Below are 21,385 nucleotides of genomic sequence, written 5' to 3'. Positions count from 1 at the left end.
TGGGGAGGGGGGAGCGGCTAGGAGGAGTTTGGATCCCTTTTCCCAGATGCTTTCTCTTGTGCCCTGAGAAAAGTGACAATGGCTGTCAATGATAAATAGGACTGTCACTTGGCATGTGTCAGGGGGCCAGAGGGAGTGGTGGGGATGGGGTGAATGGGTGCACACGCCCCACGCACAGTGGCCACTGCTCCAGATCTAATGGGTCCAAAAACACTAGATCTTCTAGACTTCCGAGAGAAGGCAGCAGTACATATTCGTATCTCTAAATATTAGCATCTCATTCATATTTTGGAAAAAAAAAATCACATTAACAAATAGAGTTTATGTCTGTTAGTTAGCTGGGACGGGTGTGATGGGCTGAGTAATGTCTCCCAAACGTATCAGGTTTTAATCCCCAGATGTGTGAACGCATTGCCTTATATGGGACCCTGCAGGTGGGATTAAGGTATTACCCTTGAGATGAGAGATAGATGGGTTACCCAGGAGGGCCCCAAATGCCATCACAAGTGTCCTTGAAAGGAGAGGGCAGGGAAATCTGACACAGAGAGGAGGCCTGTGGCATGGAGCCTGGGCCGGCAGTGAAGGCACAAAGGAAGGGACACCTGGGCCTCTGGGAGAGTCTGGGAAGGAGCCCCCTGGAGCCTTCAGAGAGTGTGGCCCTGCCCACACCCCGATCTTAGCCCAGGGAAACCCATCTTAGGCTCCTGACCTCTGTAACTGTGAGAGAAAAATATCTGTGTGGTTTTAAGCAACTCCCAGCCCATGAGTTGTCACAGCAGCAGTGGAGAGATGCACAGGACAGAAGAAGCCGCTGTAACAGCTTCAGATGTTCATATCCTGGGTGGTCCCTTCCTCGCTCCTCTGCCCCAGGCCTCACATCCTGACATCCTCAGGATGGGGCAAGGGACCCAGCAGAGAGCTGGGTGGAGACCTGCCTGCTGAAGTGCAGTCTCATGGGGGTGGGGAGGCCCCCAGAACTGGGATCTTGGAATGGTCTGCTCTCACCAGTCCTTCCCAGGAGCCCTGGGCTGGACAGTCCAATAACTTTTGTCTACAGTGGGCGCATGTGAACCACAGTGCCCTAGGGATGGTGGGGGCACAGACCATCAGATGTAGAAGTTCGGGGAGAGAGGGGTAAAGGCATCTGCTGAGAAGCCACAGGAGCCAGGTGGAGGCAGGGCCAGGCCTGGAGGCCAGCTGTCCTGGTACCCTGACCCTGGAGTCCAGAGGGATGCTCCAGCCACTGGGTACCTCAGAACCCCAGGGTAGCCAGCTAGAATGCAGGAGCCTGGGTTCTGGGGTGCCCAGAGGCTGGGTACACCTCAGGAAACTTGGGCACTGACCTTCAGCAGACGGCCCAGACCCTGCAGGGGAGCGAGCAGCCAACAGGAAGAAGGGCCCAGCATGGGGATCAAGTCCCAGAGGCACGCCAAGTCCCCACGTGGTGTTCGTAGAAATCAGTGCAAGCAGGTCTTGTGAGAAGCCTTCCTCTGGAAGGATCCAGCAGGATGGCTTCCTAGGTCTGCTTCTTCACAGGCTGCAGCCTAGGGCCCCACCCCTACATAGCAGGGCTGCAGCCCCCGCCTCACTGCGGGTTCTGCACAGCGCCTTGAGGAGTCAAGAGCTTGTGCCCTTGGTTTAGGTGAATGGACAAGGGTGGTGGGTTGAATGGTGGCCCCAAAGCCCTGCACATGTGACCTGTGACCATGGCCTTATTCAGAAACAGGGTCTTTGCAGATGTTAACTAAGCTAAGGACTCTAGGTGAAGTCATCTGGATGAGGTGGGTCCTAAATCCAACGATGAGCATCCTTACAGTTCAGAGAGACACAGAAGGAGAAGCCACATGAGGAGGGAGACAGAGATCTGAGTGAAGTGCCTACAAGCCAAGGATCGCCAGGGAGCCAGGACTGCCAGGAGCCAAGAGAAGCTGGAGAGAGGCCTGGAACAGATTCTGCCTCAGCGCCTCCAGGAGGATTCAACCTGCCAACACTTTGATTTCAGACTTCTGGCCTCTAGGACAGGGAAAGGATAAATTCTGGATGTTTACAGCTACCCTGTTTGTGGTCATTTGTTATGTAGCAGCCCCAGGAAACTCATACAATGGTGAAGGGGGAGGGGGAGGAGGGGGGGAATTGTAAGAAAAAGGCCAGGGGCAGACCCCATGGTTGCTCGGCTAGCATCTACTCTCTCCATCCTTTTTATTAGTAGAACCACAATTTGTTTTGGATAGTAAAAAAAAAATGCTAAAGCACTCACCTCCTTGGGCTGACCTTGCAGCTAGAAGTGGCACATGCCCAAGATCTGGTCATTAAGATTTAAATGGAATTTTCTGGGTGGAATTTCTGGGAAATGTGTCTAAAAGGCACAGACTCAGCTAGTATATGTGGGATCTGTTTTTGTTTTTTGCCTTTTATCTACATTCTTTCCCCCCTTTCTCCTACCTGGAATGAGGACTCAATGCCTGGGGTCCAAGCAGCCATTGTATGACCATGAAGTAGACTGTCACACAAGAGAAAGGTGGGGGCTGGAACTTAAATGGGATTGGGCTCTTGAGGATGTCTATCATCCTCTGGATTTCGTGTTCCATAAGAAAAACAAAGCATAGTGCAGTTACGTCATATCAATCAGGGTTTTGTCAGAACTCTGAATTCTCCACCCAGAGAAGTAAGGGGGTCCATGTTAGGAATAAGAGGACACCACAACAAGAAAGACCAGGCCACCTTCCCCAGTGGACTCCCACCCAAGAAGGACTTGGCTGCCCATCCCGGGCCAAGAGCCTTACAGGTACGCAGACGAAGCCACCAGCTCCAGAGGAGCTCCTCCAACCTTCCTCTCCCCCAGCAAAGTCATTTCACACTTGGCCAACCCACTCCTTCCAGCACAGAAACCTGGGCTATGTGGGCGGCTGTGATTTTTCAACTTGGAAGGAAGCGTGGCTTTCAAGCTTCCAGCTTGTCTTTGAGTCACTGATTTCCATCTGTCACGGCGACTTAAGCCAATATTCCAGGAGAGGAAGCCGCCCAAATGAAGAGGCTGCCGGTCACAAGATAATCTGAGAGGAAGAGGTCGGATGGAGACACCTTCAGGAAGTCAGAGGCTGTCCTCACCAGAAAGTCGGGCAGGACACCTCTGGAGACACACAGCAGCTGGCAGCCCAGATAAGGGGCTCCATCAGTAGGGGACCCACAGGGCCAGGCCAGGCCAGTCAGGCCAACTTGCGCCCTAAAACCACCTAAGAATGTTAGATTTAAAACCAAGTAGCAAGATCAATTGCGAAAAAGCAGTAAATATCTGACAAGATGGGAAGAAATTACTAGGACAAAAGGGAAGAACAGAAGGGATCTGAAAGATGACTGAGTCCAGGACTTGCTTTTTTCCCTGAGGATGCTCTGAACATGGGGAACTTAGGGACGCAGAGGGGAGGAAGTCAGAGGGCCAGATGGGCCCCTGTGAGGGGCACATAGCCTCTGGGTGGCCAAGGACCCACAGGCCTTGAACAGGTGTGGTAAGGAGGGGCTCTACTAAAGACCTTCCTCCTCCCAGCCCCTCACCCCCATGAACCTGGAGGAGGAGATGCAAAATTTACCCTTCCAGGCCTCCAATGAGACCATGAATCCATGCTTTCTGAAGATGATCAGCACACAGCAAACACACTGGGATGCTCGAGAAGAACAGACAGACTCCAGATGGGTGGTGCCAGGTGGTGGGTCCTTACACTCCCCTGGGATCAAAGAGGTATCAGGGGATTTCGCTGGTGGTCCAGTGGTTAAGAATCAACCTTCCTCTGCAGGGGACACAGATTAAATCCCTAGCTGGGGAACTAAGATTTCCCCATGCCGTGGGGTGATTAAACCCACACACAACAGCTAGAGAAGCCCAGGCGTTGCAAAGACCCAGTGCAGCCAGAACAAAAAAAAAGACACCATCAGTCTCCTCTCCTAGCATTACCCAGAAAGTGGGACTCCACAGTTTGCAGTGGAGAAACACATCCTACCCGCCATGACCCACTCATCACCCACCAGACTCCTGACAGTCCTCCATGTGCCCGTGACCTTGACCAGAGACTTCACGGAGCATGGGTTTGGGGGTTGAGGGGTGGCAATGATGGCAAGCCAAACATCCCACCACCCCGGCTTCCCTCTCTCTTCCCCAGTGAGGATTTAGGCTGATTTTACGTGCTTGGCTATTAATTTTAATGATTACAAAGCAGAGATAAAAGCAAGAGCCCCTGGTTTGCCTTTGAAGATAACGTCCCTCCCAGCTTCCGTTTTATCCACTCTCTCCAAACACAACGGGTAATTTCATTACAGACAGGTCTTTTAAGATTCCCTGGGGACCCAAACCAATAACATATTGTCAATAGCGGGAAGACTGACTGCCCTTCTGCAACTATGAAGTCATGAAGATTTCGCAGGACACGGCAGTACCTGTAAAATATATTCTCACTGAGACTAATATAATATTTGATAAATCTTCACACATAGTACTTGTGTTCAACTAATATGAATATTTATGGGTCCAAAGCAAGGGAGATAAGGAATGACTGGAAATATCTGGCAAAATGGATTTCCTGGCTCCTTCACTTTGTTAAGTACGTGGGGCCGTGGAACGTCCCTCTGTCAGCTCTGTGCAGGAATATGTCCCCGGATTTGGGTCTGGTTGCTACTGGGGAGCAGTAATGGGGGAATGTTTGGGTGTCCTGTCACTTCAAGGTCACCTGGTTCTGATTAAAGCCTCCCGAGACTGTCAGGGTGGCCAGGGCCTGACACCCCCATGCCCATGGCATCAGACTCCAGTCCTGATGGCAGAGTCTCCCAGGAAATGCTTGTCCCCTGGACCAGCCCAGCTCTGGGGGGTCACAGGCAGAAGGAGACCTCGGAGGCTACACTCAGGTCCTTAGGGAGCCGACAGCTTGGGTGCCACAGAGAGTGAGGCTGACTCAGTGCCCCCAGCCCCACTGGGGACAGGGCTCAGCCTCACCCTGGCCTGCTTGCTGCCCTCCAGGGCAGTTGCTGCCTGCCATGCTCAGGCCAGAGCCCCAGGACTTTGTGCATAGTAGGTGCTTATGAATGAAGGAAGGAATGAACGCATGAATGAATGAAGGAATGAATGCATGAATGAATGGGCCACCGCAGGCCCCCAAGGGAAGGAAACAGAATGGGGACCAGGAGTACTGCCCCTGAGCTCTGTCCTGGAGACAGTGACCTTCCAGACAAAGAATGGTGGATAAGCATGAGAGTTTATGTTGACCTCGAAAAGGCAGGGTGCCCCCATCCCAGTGTGGCCCCCCAGCTCAGTCAGCTTAAGCTGCATAACAAGTACCACCAACAGGGGGCCAAACAGCAGACATTTCTTATGGCTTTGGAGGCAAGAAGTCCAGATCAAAGCAGCAGTTTGGTTACTGATGAGAACCCTCTCCTTAGCTTGCAGAGGGCAGCCTTCCTGCTGCGTCCTCAGGGCCCTTCCTTGGTGTGTGCGTGCACAGACCATGAGATTCCCATCCTCCTCTTCTTAGGAGGCCAGTGATCCCATCACGGGGGCTGCCCTCATGACCTCACCTAACCCTAATCACATCCCAGAGGCCCCACCAGGGTTAGGGCTCCAACATAGGAATGCGGGGAACACAGACATTCAGTCCATTGCATTTCACCCCAGCTCCCCAAATTCACATCCTTCTCTCATGGAAAATACACTCACTCCATCCCAACAGCCAACAAGATGCGAGAGTCATAGGCCCACTGTCCAGTGGGTTTGTGAAGATCCGCCTGTCTGTCATCCATCATCCATCCACCTCCCCACGCATCCACTCATCCATTCAAGCATCCTTCCTTCCTCCCTCCCTCCACCCATCCATCAATTCACCCACCCATCCAGGGAACAAATATTTATTGAGAAAATGTTATGTATCAGGCATCATGCTACCCTATCTGTTCAAACTCTGCCCCATTTCAATTCTTTTCCTTCCATTGTCTTTGCTTACATTTCTGAGGAGTCACTATGTGTCAGGCACTTTCACATGCATCACCTTGTCTAATCTCCTCAAAATCCTATCATGGAAGGGTGATCATGTTTCCCATTTCACAGATGGGAAAAGCACAGCTCAGCAAGGAGAACTGGCCTGACATGGTCATCCAGTTGGGGTTTGGACCCAGGTCCATCCAACTCCAGTGTGCAGCTCCAAACTCCTCGTCATCCATGAAACCCTCCTAACCTTCAACACAACCCATCAACACAGTGCTCCCTTTTGTTGCTGATACTCAGTGCCTTAGAGGACAGAGAATGCCAGTTGGCTGCCTCTTTCCCACCTCACTGTAAATTCTCAGAGGAAAGCACCCAACCTCCGAGCTTTGGGCACACTCTCCTGTGCTCTGCACAGCAGATAGTGTTCTGTGAGTAAAGTATTAATTGGATTAAGCTATCTCCCTGATTCCCCTTCTTCAACTTCCCGTGGACATCTTGGAGCATTATGTTTTTCTGCAGGGGTGGGGCTGCATAAGAAACAGAATCACAGGCCTGGTGGAGTTGGATGAGGGGAGGTCAGAGAAACTGTGGACAAGCAGAAACCAGAGCTGGTGCTGAACCAGGTCATCTGAGCCAGAACCACATGCCAGGCATTATCCCCACGAGCTTACATGCTTCCTCCACTTACTTCTCAGAATAAAACCAAGAGATAATTACTATTTCATCCCATTGTACAGGTGAGGAAACTGAGCAAGGCTGTGAAGGAACCTGCACAAGGCTGCAGGGAGCAGGGCTGCTCACCTGGGTGTTTTGGCTCCGCAGTCACATTGCAGCTGCAAGGCTCTGCCCCCATCAAGGAAGATATAAGCTTGTTTGCTTCCCTGTGTCCACTGCAAAGTGCTCAAGCACACAGAATATTAACACATTTTCCACAATATGCTCAAATAGTGTGAAAATAGTCCCAGGCACTTTCCGTTATTGTCTTTCTCTGGAATAAAATTGAAGCTTGCTGGGTTTCAGATGGGGGCTGCACATAGAACCGATTTGACTTAACTATTCTGTTAAAAGTAAAAGCAGTTCTTTTTGCTCGAGCAGGAGGTATCAGTCCTCACCACCGAGCTCACTAAGTTGATGTCTTCCCAGCTCATCGTCGGGGAGGCAGGGCAGGGCAGGGACCCTGGCACCAGTGTGCCTGGGTCCCAGTCCCACTGCTGCCAGTGGGGGCTGACCTTGCTTGGCCATGGTCTCATCAGCAAATTGAAGATAGATTATCTCCTGCACAGGCTGTTGTGAGCACCAAACATGGTCACAGACCTCGAGCGCATAGCATGGTGCATCCACCTTGGTTATTGTTACCATCAGGTGAGTGCGAAGCATCTCAGAATGATGCCAACCAATGGCTGGGACTCAACTCTGGAGCTGTGAGCAACCTTTGTCCTGGGGTCTCCCCCAGAAACGTGAAGGCTGGGAAGCAGGGCTCAGGGTGTGGGAAGGAGAGCAGCCCTTCACCTGAGAATGCTCTCCAAGAGGTGGCAACATCTACAGGGTGGAGGTGAAGGATGGTGGGGGTGGCAGTGCCAGAGAGGAAGGGGTGTCCAAGATGAGAATCCCGGAGGAGGTACAGCTGGCCAGGCAGCCCCCCGCCAGTGCCCACTTGCCTTTGGAGCCAGATGGATCTTTCCTAAACTTTCCCCCTGCTCTCCAGAAAAGGCCTGGGGATGCACCACTCTTGAGGGGAATGGGGGGTGGAGATCAGCTCCCCTCGTGGCTGGGAGGTGACAAGGCCCCTCTCTGCCCAGGCCCTTGCAGCCCCTTAGGCCTTTAGCGGCCTCTCCCAGGTTCCTACCTGACCTGTGAGGGGGTCCCACCTTACAGACCAGGGGTTCTCAGCCCCACCAACTCAGTGTTCCTATTCACAACACACATCTGTAGTGGCCCCTATTCTGAAATAGGATGTAGATAATACAAAACCAGACATATGCTTTCTTTTTAAAAACCCATTTAATAGTACATGTATGCTAAGCCACTTCAGTCGTGTCCAACTCTTTGCGACCCTATGGACCAGAGTCCGCCAGGCTCTTTTGTCCATGGGATTCTCCAGGCAAGAATACTGGAGTGGGTTGCCATGCCCTTCTCCAAGGGATCTTTCCAGCTCAGGGATCGAAACCTCAACTGATAACTTTATTTGCTGCCTCTCTGAGAAAATGGAAAAAAAGAGAACACCCCAGCTTCCACCCCACCTGGCTAGCTCACTTACTGTCCCTCTACCTCAGAAGCAGGAGCAGGAGGAGCTGTCCGAGGTGCTGGACAGGCCCCAGCTCCTGAGCTGGGGTGCCACCCTCTCATGGGCTCCAGGATGGGTTCTGGCACCCAATCCTCCCCTCTCAGCTAATTCTTATCTTGGAAATAACACCCTCTGTCTGCCCCATCTCCCTCTCCAGGACAGACCCTCATCTCATCCTCCTTCACAGGACTGGTTCTCAATTGGGGGAGGAGATGCCCCCAGGGGAAATTTGACAGTACTTCTCCATGTCCCATGTTGCATGGGGGTCCAACCACCAGTAGTCATCCAGCCCCAAAATCCACAGTGCTTTGCGGAAAGGCCCCATGTCTGCCGCTTCCAACTTCACCCCCAACCCTCATCTAAGCTGACTTTGTCCAGGTCACCCCCACCCTTGGAGCAGCAGTCAGCCCTCAGTGCTCATGGAGTGTGACCCATCAAAGTACTCAGCGGTGCTGGTCCCCTTGATTCCCAGGATCAGACACTGGCCTGCCTCACCTCTCTTCTGGCTACTCCTCATCTCCTGGTAGACTGTCCCAGCTCGGCCAACCTGTCTCTTCCCCTGCACTCACTCCCTGGTCTGGGTGAGACCATAAAGCTATGTGGGTTTCGATAGCATCTGCATGTGGGTAACTCCTGCTATGGGCTCAACTATGTCCTCTAAAAGCTGTGCATTGAGGGGACTCCCCTGGTGGTCCAGTGGTTAAGAATCCACCTTGCAATGCAGGGGACATAAGTTTGATCCCTGATCAGGAAACTAAGGTCCCACATACCAAGAAGCAACTAAGGCTGCATGGCACAACTACTGAGCTTGCACACTCTGGAACGCATGTGCCCCAACTGGAGAGTCCGTGTACTGCAACAAAAGATCCTGCGTGTCACAACTAAGACCCCATGCAGTCAAATAAATAAACACTTTTTTTAAAAAAAGGTTGTATGTTGAAGACCTAACTTCAATGTGACTGTATCTGGAGAGGGGCCTTCGTGGGGTGATTAAGATTAAATGAGGTCACCGGGGGACCCTAAACTAATAGGACTGTGGCCTTACAGAGGGAGAGACACCAGGAATGCTCAGGCACACAGAAGAAGCCATCCGCAAGCCAGGAGGGAGGCCTCATCAGAAACCAGCCATGCCAGCACCTTGATCTTGGTTTTCAAGCCTTCAGAATTGTGAGACAATGAATTTCCGTGGTTTAAGCCCTCCAAGTGTGGTATCTGGTTAAAGCAGCTGGAGCAGACTCATACAGCTCCCAGTGTGAGTCTCCAGCACGGATTCCCCGACCAATATTCTAGCCAACCCTCCAGCACGCACTGTGCCTCAGGACTCTTGCACTTGCTGGGCCTGGGGCTCCCTCCTTCAGATCTCTGCAGGTCACATCCCCATCCTTACTTTCAGACTTCACTTAAAAGTCACTCCCTTCCTGGGGCCTTCTCCAGACACTGGATGGAGATGCCAGTGCCTCTCCCCTGACACTTCATCCTTCTGCCTTATTTTGCCCCCTACCATGTATTCATGTTCAGTAGTCTGTTCAGTTTGCTCACTGCGATCAGCAGAATCATGGACCCCAAAGCTGTTCACATCCCAGCCCCCAGAACCTGGGAATATGTTAGGTTAACATGGCAGAGAAAATTAAAGGTGTTCATCAGCTGAATTTGAGCTGGATTATCCGGTGGGCCCCTGTGATCATAAGGACGCTTAAAGGTAGAAGAGGGAGGCGAAGAGGAGAGTGGGGGTTGGGATGTGACTTTGGGGGAATGGCACAAAAAAGCGAAACACTGTTGGATTCGGAGATGGAGGCCAGATATGGATGCAGGATATGGGTGCTGAACCCCAGGAAAGGCAAGGAAACAGGCAGGAAAAGCCTCCACAGGGCACCCTCCCCAGGAGACCCATGTCAGCCTTTGACCTGCAGGAGCCTGAGAAGAAGGCTTTCATCACACACCTCTAAACACGCTGTGTTCTCGGACCAGGACATCTGCAAGAACCAGTATTTCTACAAATTCCATGATCTTTCTGTGAACAGCACAACTACATTGCACTCCAGTGTCAAAAGCATTAACTCGTTACATAAAAATGTCTACAATATATGACTATTTTGGTAACTTCCTGTTGAGATTTCTTCCATTTTTAAAGAAATATACTTAGAGGCTCATGAACCAGCTGTGACCTGAGCCTCTCAACCTCCAGGAGGTCCTGTCTGGCAAGTCAGTCCACACACAATTGGGACAATTAGGACTTCCCCTCGTCCCAGCCACTGTCCCCCTGTACCAGCCCTGTGTCTGGCTCTGGGCACACACTGCCCCTCTAGCCTTGAAGCCAAGCCTCACTTCTAACCAGGGTGGAAAACCCAGGGAGGAGCCATCCAGGAGGCTACTGGAGCAGCTACTGGAGCCAGGACCCATCATAGGCCAGGCACCTGTAGATCTTATTTCTCTGGCACACTGCTAGGCCTGGGGCAGCATATTAAGAGCCATTGTACTTGGGCTCATTTACTTAAAAATAAAACCCAACAGCTGAGGCTTCTGAGCAAAGCCCCTCTCTGGAGGACTGGAAGGTCGAAGGTCGCTGCCTGAGCCAGGCCAGACGTGTATGGCAGGATTGCCTGCCAAGGTGGACCACCCCTGCGAAGCGAAGCAGGGCGAGGGGTGCTGGGGAGTGGCCTGGGGTGTGTTCAATGCTGCTGCCTCCTTCTCAAGACCCAGGAGTCAGGGCTACATCTGCACAAGTGGGTTATTTTATTTTTATTTATGTTTTATCAGACTCAGAGCTTCAGAAAGCCTTGGAAAGAGCACAGATCCAGAGTCCAGCATCTTCCTTCATCAATTCTGAGGCCATCAATCCACAACCCTAGGGGAGACCACTTTCTAAGACCAGGTGCTACAGCAAGGAGCCTCGAGGGCCATCCATGACAGCAACCCCACACTGGTCTTTCCTCCAGCCTTCCTGCAGTATCCATGTCTCTGTAAACCACTCGATTCATGTTACTTAATAGCCTGCTTTAAACTGATGCACTTTTGAATTAAGTGAATTTGCTTCTTAAATAAGTGAGGTATTGATACGCAAGATAGGAGACCTCTATCCTTTGCCCAAAATGTTAATCAATAAAAAATGAAACAGCATTTGGCTATTAAAGTCTAGCTGGATACACAGCCAGCCAAGGATGCTGAGCCTGGGGGTGGCTCTAAAGGTAGATAGGCAAGTTCAGAGCATGCAAGAGGCACGTTGCCATTGAATTGAGACAGCAAGGTCAAAGAGGATGCATGGGGGACAGCCTTCAGGATGGCACTCTTCCTGTGCCCAGCAGGATCCCGAACTTTGAGCAGTGTGGGTTAGCCATCGCACTGGACACAAGGATGACCCCCTTCACTCAAGCCAATTCTTTTTGCCTCTACAAGGTTTTGCTGAGGTTGGTGTTTCCATCATCCCCACTTTACAGATGAGAAAACTGAGACTAGAGGGGGGTGACTGACTTGCTGAGATGTGGAGCCAGGTATGAACCCAGCCAGTCAACCCCTATGTTCTAGACAGAAGGCAGAGATCTCCACGGGAGTTTTCTGGCCCTCGGGGGACACTTGACAATGTCTCATGCCGCAGCTGGAGGTGGGAGCAGAGAGGACTGCTGGTGCCTGGTGGGTGGAGGCCAGAGATGCTGCTCAACAGCTTACCAGCACCGTACCACCATGTGCAAAGATTACCTGGCCCAGATGTCAACAGCAACATGTTGAGAAGCCCTGACTAGGGACCCCAAGGCAGGCCACAGGCTGAGCAGGCCAGAATCAAGACTGTCCTGTCCCTCAGGTGGCTGGAGAGACTGTGTGTTGTCACTGCTGTCATTTCGGTCCCTCAGATCTAAGTGAGATCTCAAATGTGCTTTATAAATCCAACCAGCTAGACAGAGGCACAGACTTCCATGGTCGCAGATGAAGTCCAAGCGTTCCTGGCACACAGGACATTTATGGTGTGTGAGCATGCCTTCCTAAGAGCACAGTCCCATGTCCTCCCTGATAGCCACACACCACTCTCCTCCTTCATAGCACTCACGTAGGTTGGGAAGATCCCCTGGAGGAGGGCATGGCAACCCACTCCAGTGTCCTTGCCTGGAGAATCCCCATGGACAGAGGAGCCTGGCGGGCTACAATCCATGAGGTCGCAAAGAGTTGGACTGAGTGATGAAGCACAGCACCACTCACGTGGGGCTGGCCCCTGCCCAGATGCCCTTCCCCGATCCCCTCACAGCTCACTCACATCTGAGTTCGATCATCATAGAGGAGCTCCCCACCCACCCTTGGTGTCAGTCTCCCAGCACACACAGCCACTGTGGTCCTCTGGTGGTCAGAACTCAGGGCATCATGGTTACACTCCCTTTGGAGGCTCCAGGAAAGGGTCCTTCCTGCCTATTCCAGCCTCTGGAGTTGCTGGCATCCTCGGAGTCCTTGGCTTGTAGACGCATCACCCCAGTCTCTGTCTCTGCCTTCTATCTTCTATGTCTGCGTCCCTCTTGGTCTCATAAGGACAATATTATCCTTATAAATCACTGGATCAGGGCCCACCCTACTCCAGTACAACCTCATCTGCGTACGTCTGCAAACAGGGTTACATTCTGAGGACACGAATCTGGGGAAATGCTATTCAAGCCACACCCCATCTAAAGTGAGACCCCGTCCCACCCACCCACTCTCCATCACTCTTCCTCTTGGTAGCTTCCTTTCTGTCTGGAGTTGCCCTGTTCACAGCACTCGTTGCTCACCTGCCTCCCTCCTAGGACGTCAGCCCTGAGAGGCAGGGACCTGCATCTCCCTCGCTCCTACACCCTGACTCAGCATCAGGAACATAGGAGGGGTGAATGATAAGGATAAAGAAGATACTGCCTTCATTCCAGAAAATGAGAAGCTTCAGCCTGCAGAGCAGTTTCCAAGGACCCATCTCACCATGAATCAGCCTCTCCCCATCCCTCTTTTGACACTTGGCTATCCTCCCTTCAAGGGTACCTGTGCTTTTTGAGAGCAGAACAGAAAAGCTGACCAAAGAGCAGGAAAGCTGTTCCAAGAGCTGGATCCCAGGCAGTAATGTCCCCAGTAGGACATGGGATATGGAAGTGAATAGAGACTTATTTTTGTCAAGTTATCAGCCAACGAAGGATAAACTGTCCTTTCAGAAAATAGTGCCGAACCTCTGAAATATGCAAATTGCTGAGCTGAATTGTAAATGCAATCACTCAGCCCTGGCAGGCTCCCAAGGTGAGGGTCACGGTTGGCCTGAGTTATTCCTAGAAGTGGGGCCCCGGCTGGATCTGCAGAGTCTCTGGATAGAGCCAGCCCCTCCAGAGTGAGGTCTGCTCCTCCCAGGGGAATTGCGTGAGGGGTGTTTATCTCAGGGTGAAGCACCCCTACCTCTCATCGCCCCAGATGCCAAGGCCCAGGACTGCACAGCGCTAACCTCTGTGACCATAAGTGGCTTCGGCTGTTCTGATATGGGTGGTTGGATGGGGTCACAGGCAGACCAGCAGGCAGAGGAGCACAGGCAAAGAAGGGGAAAAAAAACAAAACCAACATGCTGTTAATCTTCTCAGGGTGAGTGAAATGTAATTGCAGGCGGCTCCCATGTAGGAGAATGGAAAAAGCCATTCGTGTCAAAAGCCCCCTCGCTGGCTGTGGTTGTGCAAAAGCCTGGGCTCTGGTTGGGAGCACCAACTATTTTTTCACTTTCTGTAGTAAATCAACAACTGTGGGGGATGTGAGACAGATGCAGGGGGAGAGGCCAGCCAATTAATGACTTGGGGTGGGGGCGGGGGTTGGGGGAGGAAGTGGCCAACCAATTAATTGCTGCCATTCTGAAGCAAGACCTGCCAGGACCTGTGATTAAATCCTGAACGAATGGCAACTATTTCTCCGGCCACGGTGGCTTTGACTGCTGGGATCAGCAATGCAGGACGTTTTAACTCATAAAGCAGATTCAAGGAAGATGGAGGAGATTGATGAACTCTAGCTGGAAGGGCCCAGGAACCAGCGGGGAGCTACTTCTAGAATTAAAATTCACAATGACTAGGGAAATCTTTCCGATGAAACACACATGCCCTGCAAGTGGAATATCTTTGGCATCTTCAAAACGGAGCTGCTCATGCATAGCAAAGGGCTTGAAAACCCTTCTTGAGAAGTCAGCACCTTCTATGCACACGGGCTCTCAGGAGTGGGCAGACTGGGACAGGCATACCACAGAGGTGAGGAGTGGTCCAGAGGGGCAGCCAGCCCCTCGCCGTCCCCAGGAACCTTCCAGGCCCCTCTCAGACACCCACCCCGCCCCCCTCCACCAGGCTCTTCTGCAGGCTCCACCCACCTGGGGCATTCATCCTTTGGTCACTGGAAGGGCACTGATCGGGCATCCACCCCATGCCAGGTTTGAGGCACTTGCTGTCCTCACATGGCTTGTGCTCTCATATGATATTTGAATTCCCACGCCAGGTGGGGACTGTTTGGATACCTCCCCAAATTCAGCTTCTCAGCTGTGACACCTGCCTACCACCAAAGCAAGCACCACAGTGCAGGAAAGTTCCACACGGAGGGGTTTGCTCCCCCTGCAGCCCGAGGGGCCAAGGCAAACACAGGGTGACCTCCTGGCGTTCTCTCCATCTGCCTCCTTCTTGCCTCTCTCCAGGCACCTCCTGGTCTCAACTCCAAAATTCTTCGATTACTAAAACTCAGGGTGGGGACTTCCCTGTCAGTTCAGTAGTGAAGACTTTGAATGCAGGGGCTGTGGGCTCAATCCCTGGTGGGGGAGCTGAGATCCAATGGAGGAGAACAGAAAAAGCGATTCAAGTCAAACAACCCCCTCCACACCTCATGGCCAAAAAAGCAGAAGGTAAAAACAGAAGCAATATTGTAACAAATTCAATAAAGACTTAAAAAAACAAAAACATCACTCATGGTGCTCAGACTATTGTTAGGATTTCAGCTTCCTGATCTGGGCCCCCTCCAGTGGATGGAGCCTCAGAGACAAGTGCCCCTTGGCAACCCAACAGCCACTTCCCCACTCTTTCCACCCACTTCACCCCCCATCACATCCCCTTAAGCAATACTCTGCTACAGACCCGGGCTTCCCAAAGTGTGTAGTCAGAATCCCGGGAGGACCAGCACGTGGGACAGGGTTGTTGGCTGAAAACGAACACAGCGTTAAATAACATTGACTCACACCGTGAGACTTATCCCCTCTTAAAGTCTGGCTCAATCCCCTGATTTCTTCAAGGAGAAAGTCTTGGTTTCATGTCAGTATATCCTCCACACTTGAGAATCTCCCTTCTAACAAAGAGAGGGCAGGTTTCTGGCTCAGAGCCTCTGCTGACAGCCCTGTCACGCTGGAATTAAAGAGCATGATTTTGTTTTCATTACATTCATTCGCCTAGTCCCCTCCTGCTTACGAGTACAGTGGTGATTTGCAAATGTCTTTTTACATAAACTTATTCTAAACAAAAACAATCAATCGTTTAGAGAAAGATCCACTCACTGTCTCATCCAACAAATATTTCTGGAGCATGAACTGTGTGCAAGGTACCACCCAAGACCCTTGGCATTAGAACTGTGAATAAAACAGACAAAAATTCCCACCCTCAGATGAACAATAGACCAGGTGTGATGCACAATTATGGCAAAACCCAGTACCAGTCTTATGTGAATTTCTTTAATTTGAGAGAGCAGGGCCAGCAAGTACCTCTTCCCAATGGAGGGGAAGTGGTGTTGGCACAGCTGGTGGGAGGCGGGCCCCACCTGAGATGTACAAGGCCATTACCCGATAGACCACAACTGGACCTTCTGTTATTTTAACTTGAACTTTTGATAAATTAAGAAATGTAGATCATTCTAAAACAAGTATGCTTCTAGCAGCTGCCACAGCTAACTTCCTAAACAACCTTGAGCAAACCCTGCTGTCTCGCCGGCCCTCAGCTTTTCCATCTGTACAGACGATACATGGTTTTGACCTCTGATTGTGAGGGACTTGGGCTGGTTAGAGGGTCAAGTTAGAGGGAATTAACACACATGTTGTCTGAATTTTAAAAAGCAGCCAACCAACCCAAATGGAAACCTCCCCCTCCCATCCCCAGCTCGAATTCAGCCTCTGCTCCTAAGGGGTCATAGAAGGCAGAAGGGCTTGAACATATGACCAACTGAATGGGATTTCCCCTCCCTTCTCATTGAGCTTAAAGTGAAATTGAAAGTTGGTTGCTCAGTCCTGTCTGACTCTTTGCAACCCTATGGACTGTAGCCCACCAGGCTCCACTGTCCATAGAATTCTCCAGGCAAGAATACTGGAGCGGGTAGCCATTCCCTTTTCCAGGGATCTTCTCAACCCAGGGATTGAATCCAGGCCATCTGAATTGCAAGCAGACTCTTTACTGCCTGAGCCACCAGGGAAGCCCACTGAGCTTAGAGGTTCTCCAATTCCACCTTCATAAGACTCACTGTGCCAGTTGCAGGCATGAAACCAGGGATGCTGTACTTTATGTGCAGTTTAAGATATTTGGAAGGATAATTTTTGCCTATAAACATTTTTTCTTGCCTTGAGCACTAAACTTAGAAGCAAACTCTCATGTACATACAGCATGTGACTACACTGAATTTCCTTAAAGAAAATCCACCCCCACCCCTCTCCAGGTCCTGTGAATTTGAATCTACACACACCATTAATAAGTCTTTGCTGAGTCAACAAGACATTTCAAGTAAAGGGCACTGGACCAGCTAAAGAAAAGCTGTGGGGGGTATTGGGGAGGATGCTCTGCTTCTGGGCCCTGCTCCCCAGGGACAATCTTTCCTCCCCACCAGCTCCTTCAAGCCAGGAGAAGTGTTTCTAGGAAGCAGTCAAGGCAAAGCAAATATAAGCAATAAATCAATTTTGTTGGGGTTTCTCCCTCTCCTTTCTAAACTCAGCTGAATTCGTATCAAGTAGAAGCTCCTAGGAATCCATATCCTATTCCTTGGATCTAAAACACAATAGACACTAGTGTAAAGGGCTGTGGCTTGCCTCCTCTGGGAAGCACGCTCCTTGATGTTTTTCAGAGTCCTTTAACAGAAGAATCTGTGCCAGTTTGAAGGGTGAGCACTGTTCTCAAAGGGCTTCTTGTGAACAAAGGTCAACCATTCCTGCACTGTCCTCTCCTTAGGGACCCACCCAGGCTGAGTGCTAGATTGGGGCTCTCTTGTCATGTCCAGAAACAAATACTGAATGACCCCTGGGTAAGGCGCTATGCTAGGCACATGGTCTGAGATGGGTATGCAAGATAAAGAGTGGGATTGGTGGGAGAGACAGAACAGAGATTGGAGAGAGACAGAACAGTTGGGCTAAGGGATGGGCAAAGAAAGAAGAGAGGAAAATTGATAGGAGGAAGAGATTTGGTGAAGGGGTGAGGGAGAAAGGATTTTAAAAAGGAGAAAGGGGTGGGAAGAGGAGTAGGAAGAGAGAAGAGAGGAGGGAGGAGGAAGAAGCCAGGAGAAGGGAGGGGGAGAGGCTGGGGTGGGCCTGGGAGTGACACTCCACTTTCCCAAAACACTTCATCATCCCCCATCAGTTGGTTGAAGGTCCTGGCTTTTCCTGCCTCCAAGAATCCCAGCTCCTTCTCACCTTGACGTGGGGGAGGAGAGAGAACGGCTCTCAGCACTGAGCTGGCCGTCAGGATGTTACACAACCTGACGTGCTGCCAATGTTTTTATATAATCCTCCACTTCTCTCCATAAAACAGACCATAACACCCTGGCAAACACACTTCAATAAAGCTGTGTGCTATTACCGGGGCACACTGCCTTCCTGGAGATGAATCACCACTGGAATGGTCAAGTGACAGCTGAACTAAACTTTTCTCCCCTCATGGTTTCAGCTGAATAGGGAAGATCAGAAAAGCCAAGCAACCCACCAGAACTACCTCCAGACAAAAACCCAGGAGCTCAGGGGTGGTGAGAAGGCACTTGGGAAGTCAGAGGATGCGCTACTCTCCCAGAGAGGGTGGGCATGGCTGCAGACAGCTCTCGTATCCTGGGCATCAGGAACCAAGCCTCGGGTTCAGAGCTGCTGCTCCAAGGCCAGCTGGGCATCCAGAAGGAAATCCCAAGAGGATCTCCACATTGGACTGAGTGACGTGTGGAACAGGCCCCGTCTATGCAAGCTGGCTCCCAGACAGCTCCTGCTGGAGCCTGTTACTGACTCTTCCTAAAGAGCATTGCCAGGGGCTGCTGGTGCAGAAACCAGAATAGCACAGGACAGAAGGGGAATACCTACTAATGGGGTAAACATAAACTTTCCTCTTTCCTCCTTGCAACTGGCACAGAGTAAGCCCAGGGAGCAGCAGTTGCTTTATTCTGCTCTGCTGCAACCCAATGTGGAAAAGTACTCCTCCTCCCCCACCACCTAGCTCCACATTGGCCCTGACCCTCCTTGACTCCCACACTGACCCTCAGGGTGACTCACATCCACTTGGGATGAAACAAGGAGCCCACCTCCAGGAGCCAGTTCCTGTAGAAGCTTCCAAGGACTCCAGGTTCCCAAGCACCATGGCTCAGGGTCCATTTAGGTAATTAATATCTGCCAAGCCCCTGCCAGGACCTAGACTCTATTTGTCCATGAGTCACAGGTTCACAGCCTCATACTCGACCCACAGCACTTGGTTGATTGAGCCCTGAGCATCCCCAGGATAGGGAACTGAACAGCTCCAGTGGTTGGGGCATAACTCTTTGCAACCCCATGGATTGTAGCCCACCAGGCTCCTCTGTCCATGGAACTCTCCTGGCAAGAATACTGGAGTAGGTTGCCATTCCCTTCTCCAGGGGATCTTCCTGACCCAGGGATTGAACCCAGGTCTCCTATATTGCAGGCAGATTCTTTACTGTCTGAGCCACCAGGGAAGCCCACTTTTCTCCACCAACATCTAAAGAACACCTCTGAAGGGCAGCATAGCCATCCTGCCTCTCTCCACTTCTTCCTCAAGAGAGGGGAGTGAGTCCAGGCTTAGCCCTGATGCCCCACAGCTCCTGAAGCAGCATGGCAGACTCCCTTGCTCTTAGATCTGGGCACTGCCTGCTCTTAACACAGGTCCTACAACCTCTAGAAGTTCTCTCAGTTCCTCAGGGAACAAGGTGGAGTCCCTTCATGTGTACTGGTGGGTTGGGGTACTCAAGTGTCCTCTGGGCACATAAGTGTATGCGTAGTCATTCAGACCAGCATCCTCAGCTACACAGAGGCTGTATTCCCATCTGCCTTCTACCTGATTCACTCCACAAGTAACAGGAAATCGATCCTAGCCCTGGTTGGCCACCAGGTCCCTGGGGTCCTCGCAGGTTGTAGCGCCAGGGACACAGTTCAGCGTCCCAAGCCCGGAAACAATTCTTCCTCCACCCACTCTCCCAGCCTCTTTGTCCCGAGCGGGGCGCTGGCTCAGCTCACCATTCAGCTGGTTGTAGACTACCTCCTCCAGGTGGTCAAGGCGCTGCAGGATGGCTTCGCGCTCAGCCAGCGCGCCCACCTTGGCATGCCGGCTGCGCACCCGGCGGTCGGCACTGCGAACGATCTGCACCAGCCCCTCTGAGCGGTCCTGCAGGCGGCAGTACACGGAGAAGAGGATGATGCCCACGAACACCAGGATGTTGACCGTCAGCAAAGTTTTGATCTTCCTGGCCACCGCCATGAACGCGGTTGGAAGCTGGGGGCTGCCTCACCCACGGGGCATCCCCGTGGGCCCGGTGGACACAGGAGCCTCCGCCTGGCCCGCTGCTTCGGGGACCATGAGCCAGCCCAGCTCACCGCGGGCTGCGGGCTTGGGGTGCTGAAGGAGGGGGGCTGCGGGCCGGGAGCTGCAGGCAGGGGCTGCAGGCGGATGCTGCGGGAGGGCTGCGCGCTCTGCCGCCCGCGCCCGGGAGCTGTCCCTTCAGCACCACCCGCGCCCTCTCAGCGCGCCCCTCTGCCTCCCGGGTTCCCCACCAGCAGGGGCTGCCCGGGGCCGTGGGCGCAGGGGGCACTCGGCATCCTCCTCAGAGGGGCGCGGCCCCCTCTCAGGGGCGGCGGGGAGGGCCTCGGGACCCGGGGAAGCGAGGGAGGCGCGGGCCGGCAAGCACTCGGCTGGTGTGCAGCTCCTGCCCGCCCCGCAGCCACGGCGCCGGTGCGGAGTGACGCGGCCGCCCAGCTCATCAGCATGCGGGCCCCGTGCCCGCCCCCGCAGGCTCGTCCCTCCGGGACCGCCCCCTCAGGGACCACCCCCACCCCACCCCACCCGGTGGGGCGCAAGGTCTGGCTCGCGCCCTAGGCGCCAGAACCGGGTGGGGCGGGGCGGGGCCTCGCGTTCAGGAGACCCAGTCCAAGGGCGACCCGGCGGGTGCGGCGGGGCGGAGCGCGCGAACAATCTCTCCACACGCCCCCTCCCCAAACTTGACCTGCGGAAGCAGGATCTTGGGGAGTGAGTGTCTGGTCAAGGCAGTATAGTCTGCGTGGATGAGCAGGGGTAGGTGGGAGGGGAGGCTCTTTGTGAGAAAGAAGGGAGACAGTAGGGTCAAAGCCTCCTTGGTGGTTTGTCTCACCTTTCCCTCATTCAAACTGAATCAACCCCCGGCCTCCCTCCCCTTCCCTCTCTGCAGGGCAGAGGGCTGGGAAGAGCTGAGTCCAAGAACTGGTGCCCCGGGCTTGAGAGTCCGTGGTACCCAGAGACACACAGGCAGAACCGCAAAACCCACTGCGGGACGGGGGAGGCGTAGGCTCTTGGGCATCCGGTGCTCCAGGACGCGGTCCTCAGACCTCAGGGCACAGCAAACCTGGCTGACCCCGCCTCCACGTCAATCTCTAATACAGCCTCAAACCCGCGTTTTATAGGTGAGACAGCCGGGGTTCAAGAGAGTAAAGACCCAGCTTTGGACCCTGAGCACCGAGAAGGCAGGAGGCTCTATCTACTTCACACTTTCTCCCCAGTGCTTGATGCTTGGTGCTCAGTAAATATTTGTTCAGTGAATATATGCAGGAACATTCATTAAGAGCTGGTTTCTGTTGGTTGCTCACTACAAAGAGATGAATAAGGACCTTTGGGCTTGAGGGAGCTCTTGGTGTGTGTGTGTGCATATGCACATGTGTGTATACATGTATGCATGTGTGTCTCTGTGTGTGCACTTGAGTGTGTGCTCCT

At 52.6% G+C, this 21,385-nt stretch overlaps 1 protein-coding gene across 1 annotated transcript in view; it reads right to left on the bottom strand.

Annotated features, from left to right (window-relative positions):
* The window catches only part of GALNT9 (polypeptide N-acetylgalactosaminyltransferase 9), a 114,973-nt gene extending 94,626 nt beyond the window's left edge, over positions 1 to 20,347 (bottom strand). The window contains exon 1 of the mRNA XM_086345966.1: positions 19,663 to 20,347. Within this exon, the coding sequence (XP_086202092.1) occupies positions 19,663 to 19,903 (241 nt within the window). The 5' untranslated portion in view covers positions 19,904 to 20,347. The remainder of the gene's footprint in view (positions 1 to 19,662) is intronic.
* Between the last annotated feature and the right edge of the window lie 1,038 nt (positions 20,348 to 21,385).

The sequence above is a fragment of the Bos grunniens genome, chromosome 17 (genome assembly GCF_055505025.1).
Source record: "Bos grunniens cultivar Pamir isolate PY7600 chromosome 17, Bosgru_T2T1.0, whole genome shotgun sequence".
In the NCBI taxonomy this organism is placed as follows: domain Eukaryota; kingdom Metazoa; phylum Chordata; class Mammalia; order Artiodactyla; family Bovidae; genus Bos; species Bos grunniens.
The sequence above is the reverse complement of the archived record's forward strand: the minus strand, read 5'-3'. Positions and strand labels throughout refer to the sequence as shown.